Raw genomic sequence first — 24,805 nt, 5'->3', positions numbered from 1 at the left:
CCTGACCACAAAACTCACTTAACTCAACCCACCGCTCAGACCTCACTTAAAAAACACTGTTTACCTACTAAGAACTACACAAAGAAGATGCAGCAAAGAAATACATACATAAGGACCTAAATGACTTTGACAAGAGACAAGTTTTAGATGAGATATTTGCAGTTGTTCAAATTTGTTTGAGGAAGCCCAGGCAGTGGCCCCTGCTCCACCCTCTCCATCAGAGGAGAACTATGGAAGAACATGGCCTGATAAACAACATTTTCTTTTTGATGTAGGTGGCTGGATGAATGTGTGCTGGGAAGGAAAGCCTGTGAAGACAGCATGATGCTCTAAGAAATGTTTTCCTAGAAAACACTGGGAGTCACAGTGCCTTCACTTGAGACTTCATAATCATTTTGAAACCAGTTTGATCACACTATTGTGAAAGAAATTAATGAACTAAATAAAGTAACAAACTTGCATAACTTCTTCATACAGTCCATGCAGCATATTTGCAATAAAGATCTTGGGTTGTTACTTGCAATTATGACTTCTACTTGCTGTCGGTTTATGTAGCAGGTGTGAGAGATTCGGCTGACAGAGGTATTCACAAACTACACTTGCTGTAACACAGGGTGTCCAACTCTAGTCCTGCAGGTTTTAGATGCATCCCTATTCCAACACAACTGAATCAAATGGTTTGATTACCTCTTCAGCATGCCATCAAGTTTGGCAAAGGCCTGATAACGAGCCATTCATTTGATTCAGGTGTGTCAGAACAAAGATGCGTCTAAAAGCTACAGGACAGGAGCTCTGAGGACTGGAGTTGGACACCCCTGCTGTAAGATATCTAAACTGTTTCACACATGAATTGACTGCATGGAGACCAGAGGCTATAAATTACATTCACAGAGAAACAGATCATCTTGTCTGCTGAAACCTTTGCAGTTGAACCGTGAAGTAAAGCTGCAGATATGTGCCACGTATCCACCTGTCTGAGCTTCCATGAGAAGTTAATTAACATCAACCAATAACCATCCAAAGAAGGAACGGATGCACTTGCATGCTGAGGTGGTATTTAGATAAGTTAAATAATTAGTGGGTGCAGTACTCAGTAATGGCTCGAACTTCCAAGCATTTCCTAGATCAAGCTTCACATCACAATATAAAAAACGGTGAAAAGGAATGGAGAGAAACCTCTGCCCATACCCCACTGGGTCAGGCACAGGTCGCTCTACACATTATTATATAGTTCAAAGCGTGATTCTTTGATGCATTGCATTTCAAAGTGTAGAATATCAAATTATCTTATGTTAAGAATCTATTTTGTTATTTTACAAACAAATCTGTCTCAGATAGATATAGAAGTTATGTCCTAAAATTCATATGTCAAATATCATTGGTTAGTGACTAATATAAGCTGGTTCGCTGATTCAGAGCTGGAGGTTCCTGGCTGTTGGCTGTGTAAAGAGAGCTCTACAACAAAAATCCTCTTGTGATTGCCATAAAAGATGATGTACTCTGAGGTTTAGTAAAACTTAAAAATGTGCAACATAACCCAGAAAGGTAAATTGTTCACCTTTAAAGTAAAAGTATGCCTAACCACTGCAGCCAACACATTACAAAAAGGACAACTTTTACTTTGACAGGAAATGTTCTTCTTTGATGTTTTCCATTGCACTTTTCACAGTTTTACTAATGCTCGGTGAGTAGTTTGCAAGTGTGTGGAGACCAGTCTGCCTTTTCCATGCAAACTACTGGTGACCATGGCAATCTCAAAGGTTTTTGCTGCAGCATCGTACAACTGTTTGTGACCAATTTCACTGTAGCAGCTGCCGGCCACCTTCAGAAACCCATTACAGTCTCTTGGGGAATACAAATTTTTTTCCTCATGACTAGTGGTCGGTAGATGGTCGTTTCTAGGCCTGTGTTACTTAGGAAACACATTGACCTTGTTAGTCAGTTTAACCTTTGTTTGACAACACTGAGACAGTAAATTCTAATAGATTTTTAAGATTTGTTGTTTAATTCAAATCACACAAAAAGAGTGGATAAAAAGTAAAATAATCACCTTTAATGCAACAAAAACTTTTACAGTGTCAAGACTGCAAAAATAAAGATGCTGGTCAGTGTAGTAGTATTGGTTATCTGTCTGCTGTGCTTTATTTCTCTGTAAGCTCTTTCAGAAACAACAACTACAATAATGTGATTCAGCAGATACTTAAAACCAAAAGAAGTAGCTCATAAAGGAGGTTGAAGACATCAGCAGTGGTTTTGAGACAAATGTCCATGAATATCTAGAGTCCAGAGCACACACATGTGAACATCATCATTATGGAGGAACCAAAGAGGCCCACCTGTATACACTCACTAATGTTTTTGCTTCTGTGTGTCCATGGGCACATGCATGTTTGACTAGTGTAACCAAATTGTGAAGCCACCCACACAAAACCCACAGCTTGCCTTTGTCGTCAAGTTGTGCAGGAACTTAAAAGAAAGTCTGGCACGGTCCAAACAGTTGTTCAGTGTCTTTGACGCAGGTTTAGAGAAAACATGTGCAGCCACTCCAAATTCCACCAAAGAAAATACAGAGCGCTCTGGCTTCATGTTTTGCTCGCTCAGCGCACGTCGCAATGCGACCCCAGCCAAGTTGCTCAGCAGCACAATGAGCGCGGGTGTGATTCAGCTTTCAACAGGCCTGTTACCAGGGATTACCCCAGCGTTGTTTAACAGTGTTATCCAGACCACAACAGAATGTTGTTTCATCAGAGTACTAAGTCAGACACTTTGCTCACTGACGGCTTCAGAAATGTCACCGTGAAATTTCTGAGAATCTGTCCCTGGCCTCTGCCCAGCCAGTGCAGGTGAGATCCATGAGAGAGCACAGCTGCCATTCTCAAACTTGCATTCAGACACGCACAGGCGGGCATGTATGGCCCCCATAGATAGATTGATGGTGGCGAGGGGAACCAAGGGCTGCTTGGCAGTCCTGAAATCAGGCCAGCTTTAACGCAGCGGACACGCTCTCGAGCCCACAGTCATAGTAACATTTTATGTGACAAGCATTATAAAGGTGATTTATAGAACACATATGTGTTGGGTTTAATATTTTCCAGAATATTTAGCTGCGTGTATTAGGTCTGCATTTTCAAATCTGTCTGCTTGTTCACATCATCCCTACACTGACCATTAAACAAACGTCCTGTGAAAGTAACGAGCATAGCAAATGGGAAACTCTGAATAACCTCTCAAAGGGAAGCATGCTGTTTCAAGCAAACACTTATTAGGACTCTTTTATGAGACGGCCTTTTTTGTATGGCACCGACCTCTGGCTTCTTCTCTTTTGTACGCTTTCGTTTATAGCATAACTGGGCCAATAGTGCACTCAAGTCCATTGCTTTTCTTTAAAAAGTCCACAGATCTCGGTGAGTGCGGTTGGTGGTGGGGTCAGTTTAAGTTAACAATCAAACTGTGGTTTGCTTCATTAACTATTAAGTGCTGTGTCATCCTGTGAATACAGTGCAACTTTTGTGCCTTTTGTAAAGTGTGAACCTGTTTTAACTAATAGATAAGCGTATGTAGCTTTAATACATGTGATTGCATCTGGTGCCAAACATACTGCTCCGCCTGAAATTTAGGTATAGACTGTATATGCAGTAAAACAATAAATGTTCCCACTCCACTCATTAAATGAGTTTCTGTTCATGCTCTCTAATTTCCTGAAGATTCAGTCTCCAGACTCTAAAATAAAATTCAGAGAAGAGAAAATTCATCTCATTCATTACTTGAATAAGTTTTGATATCCCTGTTTTCACTGGCTGTGATTGCTTCTGCTGTTTTGGGGGGATATTAAAGACAAAATAAAGGATTAAATCCATTATTGAAGAATGTAAGACTAACTACAACTTACATGGAGACAATAAAACAGAAATTTTCAAGATAATCTCAATGCATTCACATTCTGATGCTGGAATGGACATCCTTCATTTCCTTCATTGTACACACACCTTTTCTTTGTCAGGTTCTGTCCCTGAGCACTGTGACTGTGTGCACACTTGTCACAAACATATTTTGAACCACTTTAAGGCAATATTCTTTTTATTCTAAATTTCATTCATTTATTTATTTATTTCATTTATTAAAAATGTTTTATCCATACATCCATCTTAGTGCATTACTTTAAATGAGCATTTCTTTAAAGTTGTACTTTAAAATAAATCAAGCCAGTGCTGTTTTTTATTTATGAATTAAAAATTCTTCTCATAGTTCAAGCTGTAGTATTTAAAAGGTCAATGTTTTTAAAAATGCAGCTTCAGGTATAACCACGAGAAAGACTAGATTTTTAATGTATTACCAGCATTCTTAACAACTTTTCCTTTTCGTCTTCTTTTTTTTTGCCTTTCAGCTGTTACGTCTTCACACTCATCTCACACCAACTCTCCGGTTCTCACAGTCTAAAAATCAACCCTCCACGGGGTTTCAATATCCGGGTCACCTGCCCGGTCAGTCACCTGATCCTCTGAATCTTTGAGGACCTGACTGCAAGCCACCGCAAAGCACCGGACCTCTCTCATTAAGACACGGGGGCTTTCCACTGGGGCGTCTTTGTTCTCAGCAGGCATGGCACCATGGGACTGCCTAGGACGGGTCTGTCTCCATCTGGGCCTGGGGTCTTTATCAGAACCACCTGCCCGAGAGGGTCAACCATATCTCAAACATCTTTTTTTTCTCTCCAGAGGAAGAAGGAAAATCATTTCAACTGTTTTCCTGTTGACCCACATGCCATGGCTGAGGCTCTTTTCTGAGTGTGTGTGAATATTTACTTGTGTTTTAGTTACTCTCTGTGTATAAAACTGAGCATAAGAACATTGAACATGAAATCAAAGGCTTGAAAAATCTCCATTTATTGTCTACCAAATATCTGCAGCTGTGTTACAAACATGTTCTGCTAGGCATGTTTAAACTTCCTCTGCCCAGGAAATAATGCATATTTATGACAGTAACAAAATGTTGCAGCTATAAAGAACATTACACAAACTTTGACTGTTGTTGACTGAATATTTTACTTAATATCATCAAAGTTTCTAACTGTGCGAAATTATTTTAATCATAATTTGTGGTAAATTGTCTCAATCAGTATAACATCTGATGTGATAGCCACCGTCTGTTATGCAGTTTTGAGACTGAGGGATACTTAAAGTTTCCAACTCAGTGGCTCATTACTCTGATATTCTGCTGATCTATCCATTTTACATTTACTTTTCTTTTTTTATCCCACTTTCTTTCATCCAGAAAAGAAAAGTACTGTTAGAGTTGGCAGTCATTTGACTTGCATTCTTGGTTTCCACTGTATTTCCTGCAATGAGAATATCAGACTTTTTCTTATTCTCTCATGTGAATTTATGCCATGTTAGAGAATTTTGTGGTCGTATTTATTTGACAGCATTAACAGCGTAACAGCAGTTGAAGGATTTGGCCCAAGAGAAATTTGATTCTGCTTGGGATTTAATTCTAAACGCCAAATCTCACTTAGCAACTTTAGAACTATAGTTTAGTATAGTACTGTAGTATAGTGCTGCTAAAGAATATTACTTCTGCTTATTTGCAGGGTTATTACATTTTACCCTGCTGCCAGTTATCAGGTTATCCTCTTTTCATTACCTGTGTAGATAAATTCCTATTTTAAATCATCAGTTCTGTGAGACACAAACAAAAGATCACTGAAACAGCTCAAGGATCGCCATTATTAACATTAGAAAATTACATATAAAAACAAAAACAAAGTAAGAAATTGTGAAAAAACATAGTAGACATTGATTTTAAGTTGTTGTTTGTTTGTCTTTTACTTTTAAATTTGTATTTATTCATTTATTTTTGCAGTGTTGGCTTTGGACATTTATCTGACATGTATAAGGTCCTATGAAAAACTAAGTACGCCCTTACTACTTACATAGGAATCATGAAGATAAGTCCCAGCCAGGTGCTGATAATCAAATGCACTTGATAAAGTGATCATCGGCAATTGTGAAGACTTTTAGTAAAAGCAGAGTTTTTGGCAGTTTCCTGATCTGAAACATTCAGGTGTGTCTTAACACGATGCCAACGAGGAAAGACAGCAGCAAGGTTCTTAAAGAACATTTTCTGGGAAGGGTTATAAGACATCAATCAAGACAATTTTCAACTTCCCAGAAGTGGACATCCCAGAAAACTCAACCCAAGGTCAGACAGACCAATGCTCAGAGATACTGCAACAAACCCAAGAGCTACATCTCAGTGTAAATGTGTTAAAATCATGACAGTACAATAAGAAAAAGACTCAACACATACGGCTTGTTCTAAAGGACAAATCCTTTTCTCTTTAAAAAGAAAATAACAACACGGCTTAACAAAGTTGCATTAGGACAAACAAGACTTCAGGAACAATGTCCTTCAGATAGCTGCAACCAGAAACCATAAGTGTGACATTTGGCAAAATCCAAACACATCACAAACACCTCATCCAAGCTGTCAAGCATGGTGGTGGTGGGTGATCATTTGGGCTTGTTTTGCAACCTCTTCACAACAATGTGACAGACTGATAAAGATTACTTCAAGTTACTCAAGTTACTCTATTACATTGATATGTTTAATTTTCAAAGAACTACAAAGAGTTCTCTGAAAAGTCTTTTCGCCATCACTGTAGGTTTGAGGAGGACATGGGGGAGTTACCGTATCTCCTCTGGTGCCAGGCCATATAGAAGGTAGACTGATAATCAGTTTATTCTTTTTTTGTCACCTCCTTCCTAAATTTTGTGGGGTTTTAGGCCTAAATAAAAGCAATTCTACTATAAACTGATTCATAAAGAAGTACCAGTGGACTCTTAAAACTCACCAGAATACAGGAAATGAAGTATCGTGTTTCTGGACTGTCAGACCTTTAATTATTTCACGTCTTTCAAAAAAAAAAAAAAAAAAACTATGTCACTGATCTCAACACAGACTTACTTTATCACCTCTTAATAAAAACATGATTCTGCTATTGTCAGCAGAAATCATTGCCACAGATTCCTGCTCCAAACTGCTCACAACATGAAAACACGAGATCTGAAGAAATACATTACAAGGATAGCTTTCACTATGAAAAACCTCTCTTTTCCTAATTTGTAAGTAAGTAAAATTTATTTTTATAGCACTTTTCACAGATGTAAAGTGCACTTAGCTGTTATTTAATCTTTGTAACCTACAGAGACATCCAGCAGTGCTGAAATGAATGTGAAGACTTTATATCTACTTGCTCCTCTACATGTTCCCTTTTTGTATTCTATAGACAGACAGACAAACCAGCACAGGGTTGCTTCAGAGATCTGTACTCCTGTGGCTGTACAGACTTTAGCCGCATTGCCAGAACCTGTTATGTTTCTTTTTTTAACGCTTGACATCTGCATCATGACTTTATCAATCCTAAAATAGCTTCAAGATGTTCCTTGAAGGAGAAAAGAATGCTGGTGTAAGACGGCCCAAGGTATGTGAGAGCCCTTTGCAGAAGAACAATGATTTAGTGTTCCAATACACATGTCAGGCCCACTGTAACACCTCAGAAAAGTGGGTCTGCGTCTCCTGTCAGCAATAATTTACTGTGAAGATGAGTCAGGCCAAGGAATCTCAAGCATAAGAGAGGAATAAACACAAGAGGGCAATAGTTTACCAGGATTTACTGATTGAAGTGTCCGATATAAACTCACACTCTGTCATATCAAAACCAGGCTCACGGTTCTCAGAAATTAAAGCAATGTTTTTCCTCACTTTGGCACATGGTCACAGCTCCCCCCTCAACTGGACTTGCGTCCAGTAGAAATCCCCAGAGAGCGATTTCTGAGTCTTTTAAAATGTCTGAAATGTGTCGGGAGGGAAAGATCAATGGCTGAGATGTGGGGATTATGGAATATCTTTCAGTCAGCGTGCTGTCAGTCAAAGCAGGCTCAAAGCAGCATCCCTGTCAGAGGACCTCGTTAAAAAAGCTCCAGTTCCGTATCTCCAAGTCTTACAGTTTCATGTTTTACGGCGAGTCGGCCACGCTCCGCCATTAATCAATCAGTGGGTTCCTTTTGCATATTTTGTTTCTAATGAAAGACGCCACGATGAAAGGCAGCGAGTGGCTGTTACTCAAGCCTCTTGCCATTCTTTTCCACTTAAGGACCTGATGGATAGTTTACGGTATAAAAACAGACCTGCTGTGCATTATGTCATGCCGCCTCTCTGTAGACCCATGTGCACTGCTCCTCTTTACCAATACATCTCCCATTTAACAGGCCCTGAGGTAGATTTGCGGTGAAGACGGGTGGGGGGTGGGCAACAGGGTGATTTTGAATGTTGCTGGAACAGGAGATGGGGCGCATATCAGACAAATAATGTGAATAATTATTGGAAATAATGTCCAGATAGATGGAGCGATGCCAAATTATGAAATCATACGCTTCTCTCCGGTACATCACCCTGCTCATTATTTGAAGTCATGCTTGGAAAAACAGGTGTTTCCAATAGTGGGTCGCCGTCTCCACGGTCCTTTACCCCCTTCATTTTCCGATGATGGTTCAGATATGATATTTCATGGCTGGAGCTGTACTCGTGATAGGAAGTGATTGGGGAGAGCCGTTCAGAAGACATCCGTGTAATAGATGCTGATTGGCCCCGGCTAAATCGCTGGAATCTGCGTCTGTATAACAAGAGGGGAACCACAAAGCTGGAGTAGGAATGATCCTAAAAGCTGAATATTTTCCTTCGCTTGGAGGTTCAAATGATTACAAGGGGATTTTTCTGTCTCTTTAAACAGGTGCCATATTTTTGTGCATCAAGCACAACAGGAGTAGTGCAGCTGAGTGCAGTTGGCACAAGAGCTTTATTCTTCATTCTCATAATAAACAGAACCAGCAGGGAGAAAAATCGTCTTTTTCTTGGGGTCTTTTTCTTCCAGTTTTGGTTTATGATCGATGCATTGCGTCAGCGTTTGAAGCCCATGCCTGTGATGTGGAGCGGAGCAGATGTGTGTGTTTTATAAGCAGAGAACACTCTCTTGTGTGATTAATAATCACGCCATTTGTTGCTATCGTGGCCAAGAGGCTGCGACTGGCAAATCAGCTCTCGTAGATAGAATGTCCAGCTCCATTCAAAATGGCATGCTTCTTAGATGATATTTATCAGTCATTTCCAAAAGTTAATCAGAATATAGCTGTGAAATACAGAACATGTGGTGAGTAAAAGCATCATTATTCTGTTGATTACCTACTTTAAACACTCTAATTTGTTTTGCTTATGCGCAACTCCTGTTTCCTCTGAGTTTGGGGGATAATTTCTCCGAGGCGTATGACCAAGCGGGAACCTCCAAATTAAGCCAAAACGCTGTGGAAGAGCCAAAAGTTCCAGTTGTTCAAATGGCCACTTGAGGCTGTAAAACAGGCCGATCCAGATAGATTCCCATTTTAAAACGCCCTACAGAATAAATATGTTTACAGCCTGGCACAAAACAGGCGCTTGGTCTGTAGCCAGCTTCCCTGCTTCATAACAACAGCAAGGTGGGTGTGCGGGGTGGAAAGGGGGAAGTTGTATTAAGGCTTAAAATTATGCATCTTTTTGTCCATATAACTACAACCATCTGCTAATTCAGGTCACTAAACTGGACCTCTCATTTGCCTTTGTGCTGTTGGTGACTTTTAGAGCCTTTTTTATGTAATCTAACAAATAGTATGGCCTGTTATGCAGTGCATTGTACTCACGAGTCACAGTCTTAGACATTTGTGCTATCTAAGAAGTGAGATAGATTGTTGTACTTTATAAGGATGTTACTTACTGCACTAACTTAAACGGTTGAATGTGGTTCCACGGTGGTCCTACAGACAAGTGTCCTTTTTCATGAGCTGTTTTTGATCTTTCACATTTTTTCTGATTAAATTTGCTGCAAAGGTATCAGTGTCGGTCAAATCCAGTCCAGTCTCTGGACGCACTTCACAATCAAGCACGTTAGTGTAATATGATCATTTAACACTCTGCTTCTCCTTTAAATATCGTCACATCCTGCACTGAAAACACAAGTTGTCAACAGCCAAGATGCTAAAATTAAGACTTTAAAGCGCAAACTAATAAGTGAATTAATGTAATGCAACGTGCTGGCATTTATAAAGCACATTTCTAGTTTTAGTGATCACTTAAAATTTAAGTTACATTTTATCTGTACAGTGCTTTATTATATATATTTAAAGGACTGTATCTACCTAAAAACTGTGGTCACGTCTTTGCACTGGAGTATCCACAGGAATCTCACAGAGAAAAGAAAGAGCATGCAAACTCCACACAGAAAGGCTTCAGCTGGGATTCAAACTAGGAACCTTGTCAAGTCCTTCTTTTATATACAGTCTATATGTTACTCACAAAGATGTATTTTTTTCATCTGAATTAGAAACTGTAGCAAGTTCTTAATTTTCCAGAATAATTGCCTGTACTGTTCACAGAGAGGGAAGAAATCCAACCCATGTAAATGAATTAAAACGTTTATTGAGGTTTTCTTTTTTTGTTTGTTTGTTTGTTTTTTAGGTGCTTGGCACTTGTATTTACATTTTTTTAAAATGTTTCACAAAAAAAAAAGAATTACTTTGCTATTTCCCCTTTTTCACACATTTTAATAACAGATTGGCCTGTAAAATTGCTATACTGTTCAGCACTTAAATACACATCTGTAATACACATCACAACATACTTTACTCTGTGCTGCTATTGCTTACTTTATGTCACACAACAACTTTTTAAGCTTATGTTATTGATTGCATTCGCCATCTTATACATATATTTATATATATATTTAAAACAGAATCCACTCAAAAAATAGCCAATCCAGTCTTAGAGGAGAAAAGGTTGAGTTGTGTGGTGAAGTCCTGATTTCAAATGTGCATGTATGCTGGCATTTTCAGGATGAAGCAAAAGTTCCTCAGTGAACTCTTGCAACAATTACCAGATTTGTGTGTTTTCACCATCTGCCACAGCATCCACCAGTTTCTCTCCTGCGTGTACGTGGAGCAGCGAGTTATTCGGTGATCCGGTCCAGTTGTCCCTTTCATTCCAGCCAAAAACTGTGAATTTTGTCAGCAACCACTGACACTTTGGCATTCCCAAGCTAATATGGCACAAGTGCTGAGTGAAGTAAAAACCCTCTGCATCACATAGAAGGTTCTTTGGTTACAGAATGGCAGGAAGAGCAGATGACATTTGAGTCCCCAAAAAATCAAGTCATTTTGAAGAACCTGATGCTACTATTGCACAATGACACTCACAACTGATAATCCCTTCTGTACACTGCCACTTCTTATAACACTGATCTGAATGAGGTTGTTGTTTCATTGTTGTCAAGTTGCCGTTCTTCATTAATACAAAGATAATTAAATAATATTTTTGTCTTCCACTGTAAGTATCTTTAAAAACAAAATGTTGAGAGGACATCCTTTGCTGAAAGCTTCCTTTGTACCTCAGTATATCTATCCTTCATGTGAAAACACTGGTTCAAACTTAACACCAAACCCGGTTCGTAGATTTACTTTTCATATTGAAGACATTAAAAACATGGCGCCCTGCAAGGTTGGGTCTGAGTTCCTACACCATGTGCATGGACATCTGAGACGAGGAGCCATACTGACGTCCGTCACAAGAGCTGCTGCTTTGCTGGCCACCGGTGGTGTTGCCGATCATGTGCATGGTGTCCATGCTTCCGTTGGACAAGTACTGGCGCTCGGCGAATGCCCCTGCAGGAGTGGACGAGCAGAGCAAACCGCCCTGGGGTTTCTCGGGGCTGGCGGCCAGGCGAGGAGAAGTGGGGAAGTTATATCCGTACAAATTGTAAGGGTTGTGGAGGGAGAAAGCGTTGTAGGAGCCCTGCTGCACGTGGTGGTGGCTTCCACCAAACATGTGGGCAGAGGAAGGGGTGGATCCGGATGAAGAGGACGAGGCTGAGCTGGAGCTTCCCCCAGTCTGCATCACGTACTGAAGCTGAGAGGCTGGGAATGAGCCGAGCTGACTGCTATAGCCATCCATTTTGCCCCCGCCGCCGCCGCCGCTGCCGCTGCCAGTCAGGGAAGCGTGAGTGCCACCCTGCATGCCGGCAGCAATCAAAGAGGAAGTCCTCTGTGGCAAAAAGGATTCAGAGGGCTGACCAGAGGCCACAGCACTCCCTGCAGCCTGGAGGCGTCCATATGAACTTTCAGCCAGGCCGCCATACCCCTGTAGGGCCGCCATGTTGCTGCGAGCACAGGCAGGGTACTCCGACAGGCCCAGGTTGCAAAGCTGACTTTCCCTACAGCCCACATTGAAGGTGTTAGGGGCCAAGTGAAAGGTTGGAGGGGAGCAGGAGGGAGAAAGGAGGTGTGCTGCACTAGAGGGAGATGGAGTTCCTGTGCTGGAGGTGGTAGGTGAAGTGCCTGTGCTGCCACCTGCAAAACAGAAATACAGAGAGAATGAGTGAAATACACAAAAGCCAGTGTGGGAGTACCAGAAACTGTAATGCCTCAAAAGGCTTCTCCAAATTGCCTTAAACCTGCATTAAAAAGCGATAAAGCGATAAAGCAGGGTATCCCTTAAGGAATGGCAACACTGTGACTGACATGCCTCGGTTTCTGTTGCGTTCAACTTTTGCTTATGTGTCTTTGATTAAGCACTAGATTGAAGAACTAGTGGCTTCAAACTGAAGTTCCCATGTGATTGTGTGTTGTTATGCAAACTCAGTCAGTAACATCAAAAAGCGAAAAGCAGAAAACTGCAATAACGCATCTGTCTTCATTTTAATATATAACCTTGTTGATCCAAATGGGCTTTGTCAAACCCCTGTTCTCAGACCAACTGCAGCCGTACTCTGTATACAAGATCACGAACTGTTTTGTAAAATACGCCGCATTAAATGTTCTGTTCTGAGGAGATTTGTGTCACCCCACATATAATACATGCATATAAGTTTGGTGGTACAAGTAAGATCCTCAGGCCAAGCCTTTCGGAGAGATGTGAAAGCTGTGAGGTATTAATCACATACTTCTGTGTTAATAAGAACTTGGCTCACGTTCATGCTGCTGTCCTAAAATTCAGTTTGAAACCGGAATGAGGAGGAAGCATAACTAAATAATCCAGGACTCGCTTGGCTCGGGCTCTTCTTTTGCACCATATGCCTTCGATAATATCGCCGCAGCGCTCTGCTCAGCTCAAGGAGATGAAGGGGGGAGCTTATGAGGAGGGAGAGAAAAGAAAAGGGGGGCAAGGTAGATATATTTCGGAAAGAGAGAACGATAGTTAAGTGATGTCATGTTTTCCTCTGGATAGACGGGCTCAGGGGGCTTCAGTGCCGAGGGAGAATAGTTGATTGCTTTGAAGGGGAAAAGGGTGTCTGGTGCCATAAGAGCAAAGCTACACAGTTCCTTACAGTTACCACAGAGCGCACGTGCACACAACACAGAGTCTTTATAAGATGATACAGGGTTCACTGACAGAGCAAGGACTTTAATTAAATCTTAATCACTGCGGAGAAGTTTAAAGATAACAAACACGTGTCAGCCCGCTCTGACAAAACATGGAGCATCACGTCATGCTGACCTCCGAGGGTAACATGGATCAGGTCAGCGTTGCTTTAGAGTTGCTTGAAAGCGGCGAGGCCCTTGATATGAGCCATGACTCGTTCCTGGTTGTCGACACTGGAGCTGAGACAAAGGGAGGTGGCCCAAGTGACGCTGACTCTTGTCGTGGAGCCGTCCAAAAGCCACAGGGTTTGTTTAACGATTTTATTTGCAACGGCTACGCGTGATGTGAAAAGTTCAGCAGACGCAGGCAGACCTGCCAGAGGAGCAGTGTATGGCCAAGCTCAAATGAAGGATAACCATAGCTGATATATGGAGGGAAAATATGCACATGGAGAGTTCACACTGGGACACCAATGCACCAAGGTCATGGTAAGTACCACTGCACACAACTCTGGGTAACTGTGCAGTAATGTATTACACTACATTGTAATGAGCCCTAAAAAAAAGATGATGTGACGTTTCAGTTATGAAAATCCAATTTTAAACAAAATACATTTAAAATCACAAAAAAAAAGTAAAAATGTCCCAGTCAGTGATTGTTTCGTGTTTGGTTTCAGTTTACAGGTTTTATCTTAAATCACAAAGCAATTCATAATTACAATACTCGCACAATAAGTCGCCAGTGACAATGATGGTATCACGATACAGCGATTCTGCGATCCTTGATGTACTGACAGTCATTTATAAATTTATTATGGTGTGTGTGTGTGTGTGTGTGTGTGTGTGTGTGTGTGTGTCTTAACCACAAATGTGACTTTAACATCATTTTACAGTTTGTTTCATTACCCCTGCCAAGTAGGTTATGTGTTTGTTAGCGTTTGCCCGCGTGTCATTCTGTCTGTAAACACAATAGCTCAAAAAGTTATGCCAAAACTTTGTAGGGGTGTAAAGTGGGGTCATTTTAACAATCCATTAAAATCTAGTTAACATCCATCAAGGTCTTCAAAGTTTACTTGCTGATTTATTGGTCAAAAACTGAGAAAAAGCTTTATAACACGGAAACGTATAATTGTGTGGTGTGTATTGTCAACATATAGAAAAAAACATCTAAAGGTTAAAAATATCGATTGAATATAGCATATTGTAAAAGAAAGCGATATGATACAGTTTCACAGTCAGTAGTTTATTAGTAGGTTGGGTTTTTTTGCCTTACATTATTCTACTCTAATACTTTTTTTAACATCACAAAGTTAAGGTAAATTTATTCCTTTAAGACAGATGAGAAGGACTGCACGAATATATTTATTTACATACCTTGCTGTTTCTGCATATTTGTAAAGTCTTCAAATGTGAGTGTCCTCACTGGAGGTCTCCAGAAAGCATATGTTTCCATGATCGCCTCAAGGCCAGTCCTGACAGAGACATGCAGAACCAATTTTAGGACACACACACAAACACAAAAAAAGAAACGAAAACAAGAGGCAAGTTTTTTTTTTAAATGAAGTTTACAATAGAAGCTGCTGCTAGGACAGAGAAATTAATATTATCAGTCATAGATTAATCACTGATTTTAAGCATGTATCTCTGTTTTAAGTCTAAAGCTTGAAGCCTTGATCAGGCTCACTGTTGTATTTACAGTCCTAGAAGCCTGATCACTGCTTGAGCTCGTCTGACTGACAGAGAGACAAACTTGCTTTCTACCAGCTTGACCAAACTTTTTGAGGTGTTAATAAACGATGATGATGAATTGGGTGAAATTAGATTTTAGATAATTATGAGCTTTGATTGTTACTATAGACATTTAAATGTTTGAAATGAACACTGAAACGCTTAATGAGAACAATAACCAAAGTTTGGGGAAAGTTTTCATATTTCTTTCTTCACTCTTGCAACAAAATCAGCCTTTTTAATCCTTAACTTTATGTTACAACAGCACTTTTAATAGAGTTAAATAAGGAATTTACTCGTTTCTGTTAATAGAATTAATAAACTGTGACTTGACGATTACACAGAGGGAGAATCTAAATATACTGAACACATCAATGGAAGAAAAATGGGCAGTGATATTCTACATGTCAGTGAGACAGCTAGAAACATCGGGAGCTGGGGTGGGTTTGGGATATATAATGTAGATGGAGAGAGAGGTGGGATAAACCAGAGTCCAGCTAGGAGGAAACTGGGACCATTAAAAAGGAGCAGAATTTTAGTGTGCATATAAATCTGAGGTGACATTTCATCCTGAATCTGTACATGGTTCTCCTTCCTGCTTGATTTACTTCCCCACATGGCGCTCGGCCCCGGCCCAGGCAAAGCAGCGCCCGCTCTGCTCCCTGTGTTATTTTAGGGCCACCAGCTCCCTGGCCGTGGCAGCTCGTTAGTGCGCCATGCTAATCAGCCCAGCCCTCATCATCACTGCACTCATTCATACAGTCGCACTGCTGCCGCGGGACCAAAACCCAACAAATGAGCTGTATCCCTCCACCGGGCCATAAAGCCTGGTCACCAGACAACTGACGACACCCCCATAACCGTAAGGCTGAGAGAGGACCGCATTAAGATTCAGCAAGAAACTCAGAAAAAGGAAAACAAGATGGTGCTTAATTTGAGAATTAGCAGTGCGAGTTTGGCCTTTCTATTAATTTGGAATTTCCCCTGAATATGGAATCGGTTGGTAATGCTTCACAGCAAACGAGCCGCACATTCATTTTACAGCTTAAAAAACCCAAAGAAAGTACCTTAGGTATTTTTTATAACTGTTTATGTCACCCATATCCGATACTAATAGAAGCTGAGTAACGTTTAAAAGACGCGCGTGGCAATAATAACAAAATATGTCACACCTGCTTTTATGTGCGCAGCTGCCTGTTTCCACTGCTTTCAGTTGCAGCTGCAGCACTTTTACATTTTGCTCAACCTGGCTGCAGAGATGACAAATCAAGAGAGGGTTAGTATTTTATTAGGGGTCAAGCAAGGTTTGGTTTCACTGGAAATTACCTTGATTTTCCTTCCTATCTAGTGTTTACCACGAGGTGACAAGAAAGATGTGGACTGAACGACTGTCGGTACTCATTACAGATAACTGTGATTGTTCAGGCTAAGCACAGGAAATGTTAAGTGCTTTTATCTCTTCTGTCTCAACTGTTGACCTTTCTAACCCTAATCTGACACATTAGCCACCAAGGATACACGTGCACATAATAAAATTATGAACGACTCCGCCTGATCTGTCCGTGCAGCTGGAATTTCTTGGCTTTGCCAACACACATCGGCATTTAGTTCGGACAACATCCACTGACCGCTCACAGGAGCCACTAACCTAACAAGCTGCACCTGATGCTGATGCCAGCACCCAATCACTGCCACATCCAAAACTGCATCCAAAACGATGATAATGTTAGTCAGAGGTGATCGTGTTGCAGGATTTTTCCTTTATAGACAAACTTTTGACCAAGAGAAAAATCATGATTATCATGCTAATGAAATTAGCAAGAGGTTAATTATTTTTAACCAGTTTTTGCTAATTGTTGTTTTGTTTACTCAAACATCATTTGATCACAAAAATGTTGAGAAATCATGTGTAAATAATTCAGGGGATGCAGAAGCATCTGCCCTTGGCCCTACCTCTTGTATTAGCAACGTTGCAGTTGATAATAATAATAATAATAATCATGATGATGATATATGATCATTTATTGCATTTATGCCCTAATTCTGGGTTGACCTTCATAATTCAAGATTTGCCAAAGTGTAATTATAATCAGAGGTTTATGTTTGATTGAACTGAATATTTGCAGTTTTTTTCTTGATTAAATATCAGACCTGACTGTGAGCTGGAAACACGCCGTATCTACAGTTACATTTCATATTGAGCTAATAACTTCATCCTGTGTGACCAATCAAACTCCCAAATCACCATAATTATGCTGAAACAGCAGCATGAAGGTCAAAGGTCAGAGCTGCAGCTCGCTAACAATATTCATGAATGACGGAAGAAAAAAAGAAAATCAGCTCCGACACAAAGCATGAAATTCAGAACGACTGAGAGAGGGCTTTTAAGGTAACAGAAGCAGTCTGAAATCTCAGTGTGTCCTGCCCAAATCTGAACCAAAACAAATCCCAGACGGGCTTGAAGGGAAGGAATCCTGAGCAGTACGTGAGGATCAATTCATTTTCTCTCTCTAAAGACAAATCTCTTGCGCTCCGTTATCTTTTCATCTGTAGCTTTTCTGCAATGAAATTCTAATGCCAGTTCATAAATCAAACGGTCTATTGTCTGAAAAACGAAAAAAGATGTCTCAAATATCTGTGCGCCAATAATGCGGACCAGATGAGGGGGCTGCTTTCATGTGTGGAGGGGCCTGATGGTTCGATACACCCCTTCTCTTTCCTCCTCTCCTCCACTAATGTTATAGATATAGGATGATTCAGAGACTGGGTGCAACAAGGCGAATCAAGAGAAAAGAGGGGAGGAGACGAGAGGAGGGGGATCGAGGTAGAAGGAAAAGTAAACAGTGATGTGGAACATCTAGGAAAGCATCAGGATGAAATCCAACATAACCAATAATGTTATTAGTAAGCTTGAAAAGTAACTGGAAGTAAGTATTCCACAGTGCAGAGTCAGACTGCTGTCTCTGGCTAACATCACACAGTAACAAGACAGTAATGACAACATGTCCCAGTGCAACCTTTTACCGTGCGACAATAAGAGTCGAACCAGCTTTGTATTGTGTTTCATTTGCCTTTTGTTTGGATTTGTGTCAGGAAGAGGAGAGCGAACATATCTCACAGAATTCTGGTTGTAATTTATAGCGACTAAATGGCTGGCCGGCTTCACTGCATTATAGATCGTGTGGGAATGTGGGCATGATTAAAAAAGAAAGAAAACATGAGTACAGACAGTGTTAATATTCCCGTAAGCACGGATATGGTGATTTTCAGGTCAAAGCATGTCTAGACGTCTAGGTTAAACTGGGCTAAATTTAGTTACATGTAGCCGTTGTTCCAATCACATTTTATGGCTTTATTTCAGTCTGAAGCAGGTCTTAAGTAGGTGATGAAATTTTAGGGGTTTTATGGAGCTAAATGTCTAAAATAAAAACAATCAGCCCACTTTGAAGGAGAGTGTAAGAGAGATGAAAACTTGGTACCTTTGACAAAATGTGGAAAAACTACTAATCAGCTCACAGCAGATGTCAGAGACAAGCAAATATTTACAGTTAAGATTAAAGATGTATGGATACTTGTTCATTAGCTAGTCACAGTGCAGCAAGCCATATTCTAGGACCAGCGACATGCACCCACTAGTGTTTGAGCCAGAAGTAACAATATTTGGACGAGGAGATGGAGAGCCAGGTTTACCGCTAAGCTCAGTTAACGAGCTGCATCTATAAGCAACACCTTTCAAAGCAGAAACAACTCCTAGCTTTAAGTCTTAATAAAATCAAAAAGTGAAAATTATCAAAAAATAAATATATACATTTTTGTACCAGACCATGTTCAGTGTTTTGACAGCGTTTGACACTGATTTCTGGTTTCAACCTGTTTATGCATGTACAGGTTTTTATTTTAAGACCTGAAAATCAGAGGAATGAGACAATGAAAGCAAAAGAGAGCAAACGTGTTGTTTTCTCTCGCTTCTGCGTCAGTGTGTCTGTCTGTACGGCAGATCTGGGCAACAGCTGCATGTGTGCTATCTTCAGAGGATTATTTCCACAATAAAGGTCACACAGTGCAACAATTAGCTGGGGTTCTTTGTTTACCCCCCATAGAGTCTAACAACATAGAGGTTGATTGATTGGAGAATCTGAATCACGTGGTTGTTATTTATCTCTTTGCATGTGTCAGCTAAGACTCAGTATAACTGCTTTGGCTGATAACAGAGACAAAGCACTGAAGACACCTAAGGAGGGTGTATTGCGTGGATGATGTTGTGATAATGTACCTGTTTCTTCCAGAGTCTCTGAAACCTTTGGCAAATGGGTTGCGGTCAATCTTTAGTCTGGTAATCTGCAGAAAAGGACAACATAGAAAGAGACATTTTATTAATAAACTTTATAAAAATGCTTGAGTAAAAAATGCCATCGCTTTAGACCGTGAGGTTTTTTTTAAAGAAAGAAGATTACATAAAGGGATGAGTAATTTCAGAGCACTTCTATTGATTTTGTCTGATTTCTTTTTTTTTAAAGTAATATCCTGTAATCAGTTTTTACTATGGTGATAAAATCAGAGCTGAATACCTGCTGGTTCTGATAAGCAGTGACGGTGGTAAAGACTGTCTCAGGGAAGCTGAAGGTCTTAACTCCTTCCCCACTGGGCACTGGTTTGTTTGGAGACAGTTCACTGCTGAAGTCCTTCCTGATGACATGAACGCGAGGCTGATACTTGTGCATGGAGTGGAGGATGATCTGTAAATATGAGAAGAGCAGAGAGCGAAGTGCAGTCAGTCATTTAGTGTGAATGTACGCAGGGATCTGTGAAGGATGATCTCAGTAGTTACAAATCTGTGTGTGAATGCGTTATAGGTGCCTTGAAATGTACAAAACACTCAAAATACAACATAAAACCTCCTTCCTAAAAAAAAAAGAAAAACACTTTCTTGTAAACATCAATTAGCTGCACTGATTCCCGACCAGGGCTACGTGACATTAAGCGGAAACAAAGTTCTCACTGCAGTGACGCTGGCTTGAGGATTATTTCACAGCAGAGCGGAGGCGTCAGACAGTGTCGGCCCCAACCTCGCCTCAGGGTTTCAGTCTGCTCCTGATTAATCTGAGAGTGAGAAAACCTCCCCAGAGCCAAACACCCACAACCCCCCCACCACCTCAGCACTCCGTTACAACAGAGGGGGTCATTTCAAACTAGAGCCGCAGGGGGAAAACACCTCTGAATATCAAAAACATTACATTCAGTGTTCCAGACCTCAAATCACACACACTACACACACGCACACGAATCATGACTGGGCATCTGCGTGGAGACGCATGTGCTGATCTGCAATCCTCATTTTAAAGACATGTCTCCATCTGTGTTGCTCGGTATTCATTTTTGTGGTGTTTTGGCATGCTCTGCCCAGTGATGACCTGCCAATCAAACTGCGTGGGCGGGTGCTGTGGTGTATCTTTACCCGGGTGGTCAGAGGAACGGTCTCCAGGCAGCACGTCTCGGCATAAGTTTTGCACCATGGAAGAAATACTTTCACATTTTGTGGGTTGTTTTCAGACTGCGTTTGTTTCAATTGATAAAACAGAGCTGTGAAAAAATGGATCTTGGAGATTTTAATGTTTAAATATAGTGATATCAAATCAAATTTGACAGAATATGAAATTTTAAAGTTTCGATTCTTATTGTCTGTCACTCCAGCTATAAGCGCTCAAGCAAAATCCAGTCGGATTTTCAGTTTATTTACAGACTTTAAATAAAATGTAAATAATCAAAAAGGGAAAAAAAGTTAAAATAATGAAACAACTATCTTGTGGTTCAAAGTCACACTTTGACTCGCTGAACTCAGAACAAACGACTCAAGGAGCAGCCAGAGGACATCGGCTGACAGTTGTTCACGCTCAAATACAATTATTTAATAAGTGGTGTTTTCATTTCCGTGGTAGGTAATGACGTTCTTTGGACCCCCTTTGAAAATCATCTGGACATTCACACCAGGGACACCAACACATGCACATAACAGATGTCGCGTGCATGTCCACCAAGTTAGATCCCGTTCAGTGTCTAAGGCACATTTGGCTTTAATTGATTTTTTTAAAAACATAGTTAAAACACTTTAATGACCATAAACAATTAGTAATCAAAGCAAGCCTGTGATTTCAGCTGTGAAAACGGACGAGGATTCAATCCGTGTTCTCACAATGATAGCACTGACTGAGTCAGCTGTGTCTCTGGAAGGTCTTTTACTCAGTATAAAAGAAAAAGAGGCAAAGGCCTCAAAGCAGACTGTAGAAACATCTTCTGTGGCATTTTGAACGGTTTCACACAGCAGCATTGATACGTTACCATGCAATGGATCATTAACAAAGAACAAAAAAGAAGTAACAAAAAATGTTTTGGCTAGTCGAGTCTGCTTTAGCATTTTATTAGGTTTTCCCATAGAACAGTGAGAGAGGGACAGCATGAGGCAGATTTGAAGCTATAAGAATGCAGACTGAGGGTAATGAGTCCATGCAGGCACTGAGGTAAGAGAAGCTTTTAGCTTGCGGCACGGTTTCCTCCGTGTGCAAATGACACAAAACTGCTGGACGGAGAGTTTTCACCGCATTTGAAAAATTGCAAAACTTTGGTGTAATGAAAGCAAAGTGCAGTCTTCATATGACACAGTTACATTGTTGCTTGACTAACATTCAACAGTTTTGCAAAAATACTAGGAATGTAAAATTAATTGCATGTTGATAATAACTGCAGAGTTTAAAAATACAAATAAAATATGAATACAGTGCCAGTAATGCACGTACAATAACATAGTTTTTAAAAAGTGTACTTTTTTTGTAATCTCTTACCAACTCAAACAACACACACTTTTTTAAAAAATGTAATTAGTTTGCCAAAAAAAAGGTAAAACAAAAAGTTGAAGTAATTTGGCTGATATCATTACTGCTAATATTTTTATGTTCAGATTTTTTTATAGATATTAGAAAAGCATTTTTATGTATAATGATTTATATTATAAGAATATTATATTGTGAATTTATTTTGCACTTTATTTTTCATCATAATCATCATCAAGATAGCACGAAACTGTATGAATGCACTTTTTCTACTTTTATAAGCTTAAGTTATTTAAAGTATACATAGTGGAGCACAGTTACTGGTGGAGTATAAGTTCCTGCTGGATTTGATGTCACTTTAGATTATTTTAAATTCCACAAGAAATTCTTGTGCATTTTATTCCATGTCATTTATTTTACGGTTATGTTAACATAAAGAAATTCACTATAAAATAATAATTTACAAAAAATAAACAATATATTATGAAAAACAATATGATATGACTTGTTAAAGTTAATAACATAATTAAGTTAATGTGTTTTTATATTATTGCTGTGTTATTTTGAATTGAGCAATCTGGGCATTTCTTTCATACTCGACCAAAACAGAATGATGGGATGTATTTAATCCTTGATGAATGACAGAGCACTGCAGGTTAAAAAAGTATCTAAAGTCATATAGTAAACAATAAATCATGTTGTTTAAGCTGACATTGTTTTGTATATGTGCTCTATATTTAACCCCTGTCTCTAAATATCTCGAGGTGGACTTCCAGCACTGTCTGCGCTTTTAATTCTGATTTTTGATTGTTTAGCTTTACACAGGTGAGATCACCTCATATCTTATCTACTGATAAGTGCTGTGAATGGATCAAGTTTTTATAGTAAAATGGCAACACTGCTGTGATAATGCGCTCGGAGAGACATGCAAAAATACTGATTTTGCTCACAGACTGCTTCTGTTGTGACGTCTGATGATTCATGACACGTATGGTTTCTGTTTGTGATGAGGCAGACATTTCACGACACCACAAGTCAGGAGGATGAGTGAGACGTGGTGAGGTTTCCCACACAGGAAGCTCCAAAATTAATTTTCTTTGGCCTGTAAAGACCCTCCAGGGAAACAAAGACCCTAAAGCCGAGCAGCAGGAAAGGAAAGACAACCTCCCGTCACTCTGAAGAAGCCCTGCAAGTGAATTGTCGCCCACTGACGCCCAGATGTTGTTACATTTGTCACCACTGAGCTGATGTGATCATCTGCAGAGCAGTAACCTGCCGTGCCCACGCAGTGCGCTGCACAAACGTGGAACCCGCCATTTTGTCAGAGAGCAGGAGACATCTCTGTCATGGCGGTGTCACTACAAGGCTTTTATAATAACTGTATGATCTTTTTTCTCAGTAACAAAGTTGATTTGTAGCAACAGAAACTCTGATCTCTCAGACAACGAATGCAGCCTCCTTTGAAACGGTTTGACAGTCCTGACAGGCACTGTGTCATCCTTCCTCTCTTAGCGCCAGCTCTCCTTTAGTTTCTAAAAGCACATGGAGTTCATGCAGACTCGAGATGACAGACTTTTATGGCTGCTGTGGCTAGCATGTTAGCAAACAGGTTGATATTTATACATCAGACGTCTTGCTGAATTTAGCATAAACGTAACTTTTGATTGACTTGTCTCCTCCACCAATGTTGATAAGAAGAAAAGCAACTTTCGAACTCTACTCCAACAAACCAATCAGTGTTTATGCAACTTCTGCTGCTGGCGATTGCTGACATCATAGGTTGCAGTGCTGCTACACAAACAACTCGAGGTAGTTTTCATATTACCTGTATTATATTTGGCCAATATTTCTGTTAGCTAGGGTTAAGCATGAGAGGCCAATTAAACTAACAGCTTGCACCTAATATTGTCCCGTTCACATGAAACTCATTTCTACCTTAAGAGGAGGAATCAAGTGGAAATACAGGACTGATTTTAGCTTGCTGGCCACTTGCTGATTATATGTAAGGAGGGCAGTAAATCAGACAAATTATGGTTGAAGTTTTTGCTTTACAGTTAAATATTTCACCTATGAAGCCCGGATAACACATTTTAAGCAGCCAAGAAGCAATAAGAGGCTCACTATAGCTAACTACCTCTGTTACTGACTGGATACAAGCAGGGCAGTAAATCAGGGAGATTGTGGTCAGACTTAAAATTTAGCACAGTGATGTGGCTGCTGGAGCGTACTACAAATCAAATTCAATCATTTGAGTGACCTTAACAAAATCCCCCAAGGAAAGGAAAATGATATATTCCAACAAGGAAACTTTTAATATCTTTCCACTTTAATCCTCAAAATGAGCTTCACTCAGAGCGGCCCATCCTTCGAAAAAGGGGGCGGCCCGAGCGTGAATGCTCAAATATCTGGTTCGATTCTGAACAAGTCTCACGGCTCTGTGAGTCACGAAAGCGTAAAATCTACGAAGAAACGTGTCAACTTTCATTTCAAGAAAACACTTCAAAACATTTCCATCCACAAGCTGCCACACAGCTCCAGGAGTGCACCGAGTGCATGTGTATAAATCACAGCTTGAACATTTAAACCAAATGCAGCTCAGATAGGTCACTGTGTTTGTGTATGTCGTTGTGGTCCAAAGTTTTGGCAGTGGCACAAAATTAGTTTTTTATCCACACTGCTGCTTCAGCTTTTATTTACAATATTTCTAGATTTTTTTTCTATGATGTAACGACGAAAATTCACGAGGATTTCAAATCTTTTATTTGCAAATTTTAAAAGCATGTAGTGTTGGCAAATAATCTGTTTTGTATTCAGATT

The 24,805-nt window shown here is 40.1% G+C and overlaps 1 protein-coding gene and 1 long non-coding RNA gene across 2 annotated transcripts in view; one reads left to right on the top strand and one right to left on the bottom strand.

The window, feature by feature from the left end:
• Positions 1–769: 769 nt before the first annotated feature.
• Positions 770–4,832, top strand: LOC120433434. The gene is made up of 2 exons (XR_005608555.1): positions 770–820; positions 4,385–4,832. It is a non-coding gene; the product is annotated as an uncharacterized LOC120433434 (long non-coding RNA).
• A 5,709-nt stretch (positions 4,833–10,541) lies between these two features.
• Positions 10,542–24,805, bottom strand: part of tbx15 (T-box transcription factor 15) — a 32,394-nt gene continuing 18,130 nt past the window's right edge. Inside the window, exons 5-8 of the mRNA XM_031755588.2 lie at positions 19,733–19,900; positions 19,438–19,502; positions 14,811–14,908; positions 10,542–12,425 (exon numbers count right to left, since the gene is read on the bottom strand). Coding sequence (XP_031611448.2) covers positions 11,593–12,425; positions 14,811–14,908; positions 19,438–19,502; positions 19,733–19,900 — 1,164 coding nt within the window. The 3' untranslated portion in view covers positions 10,542–11,592. The remainder of the gene's footprint in view (positions 12,426–14,810; positions 14,909–19,437; positions 19,503–19,732; positions 19,901–24,805) is intronic.

Source organism: Oreochromis aureus, linkage group 16, assembly GCF_013358895.1.
Source record: "Oreochromis aureus strain Israel breed Guangdong linkage group 16, ZZ_aureus, whole genome shotgun sequence".
Lineage (NCBI taxonomy): Eukaryota > Metazoa > Chordata > Actinopteri > Cichliformes > Cichlidae > Oreochromis > Oreochromis aureus.
This window is presented reverse-complemented; position numbering and strand designations above follow the sequence as displayed.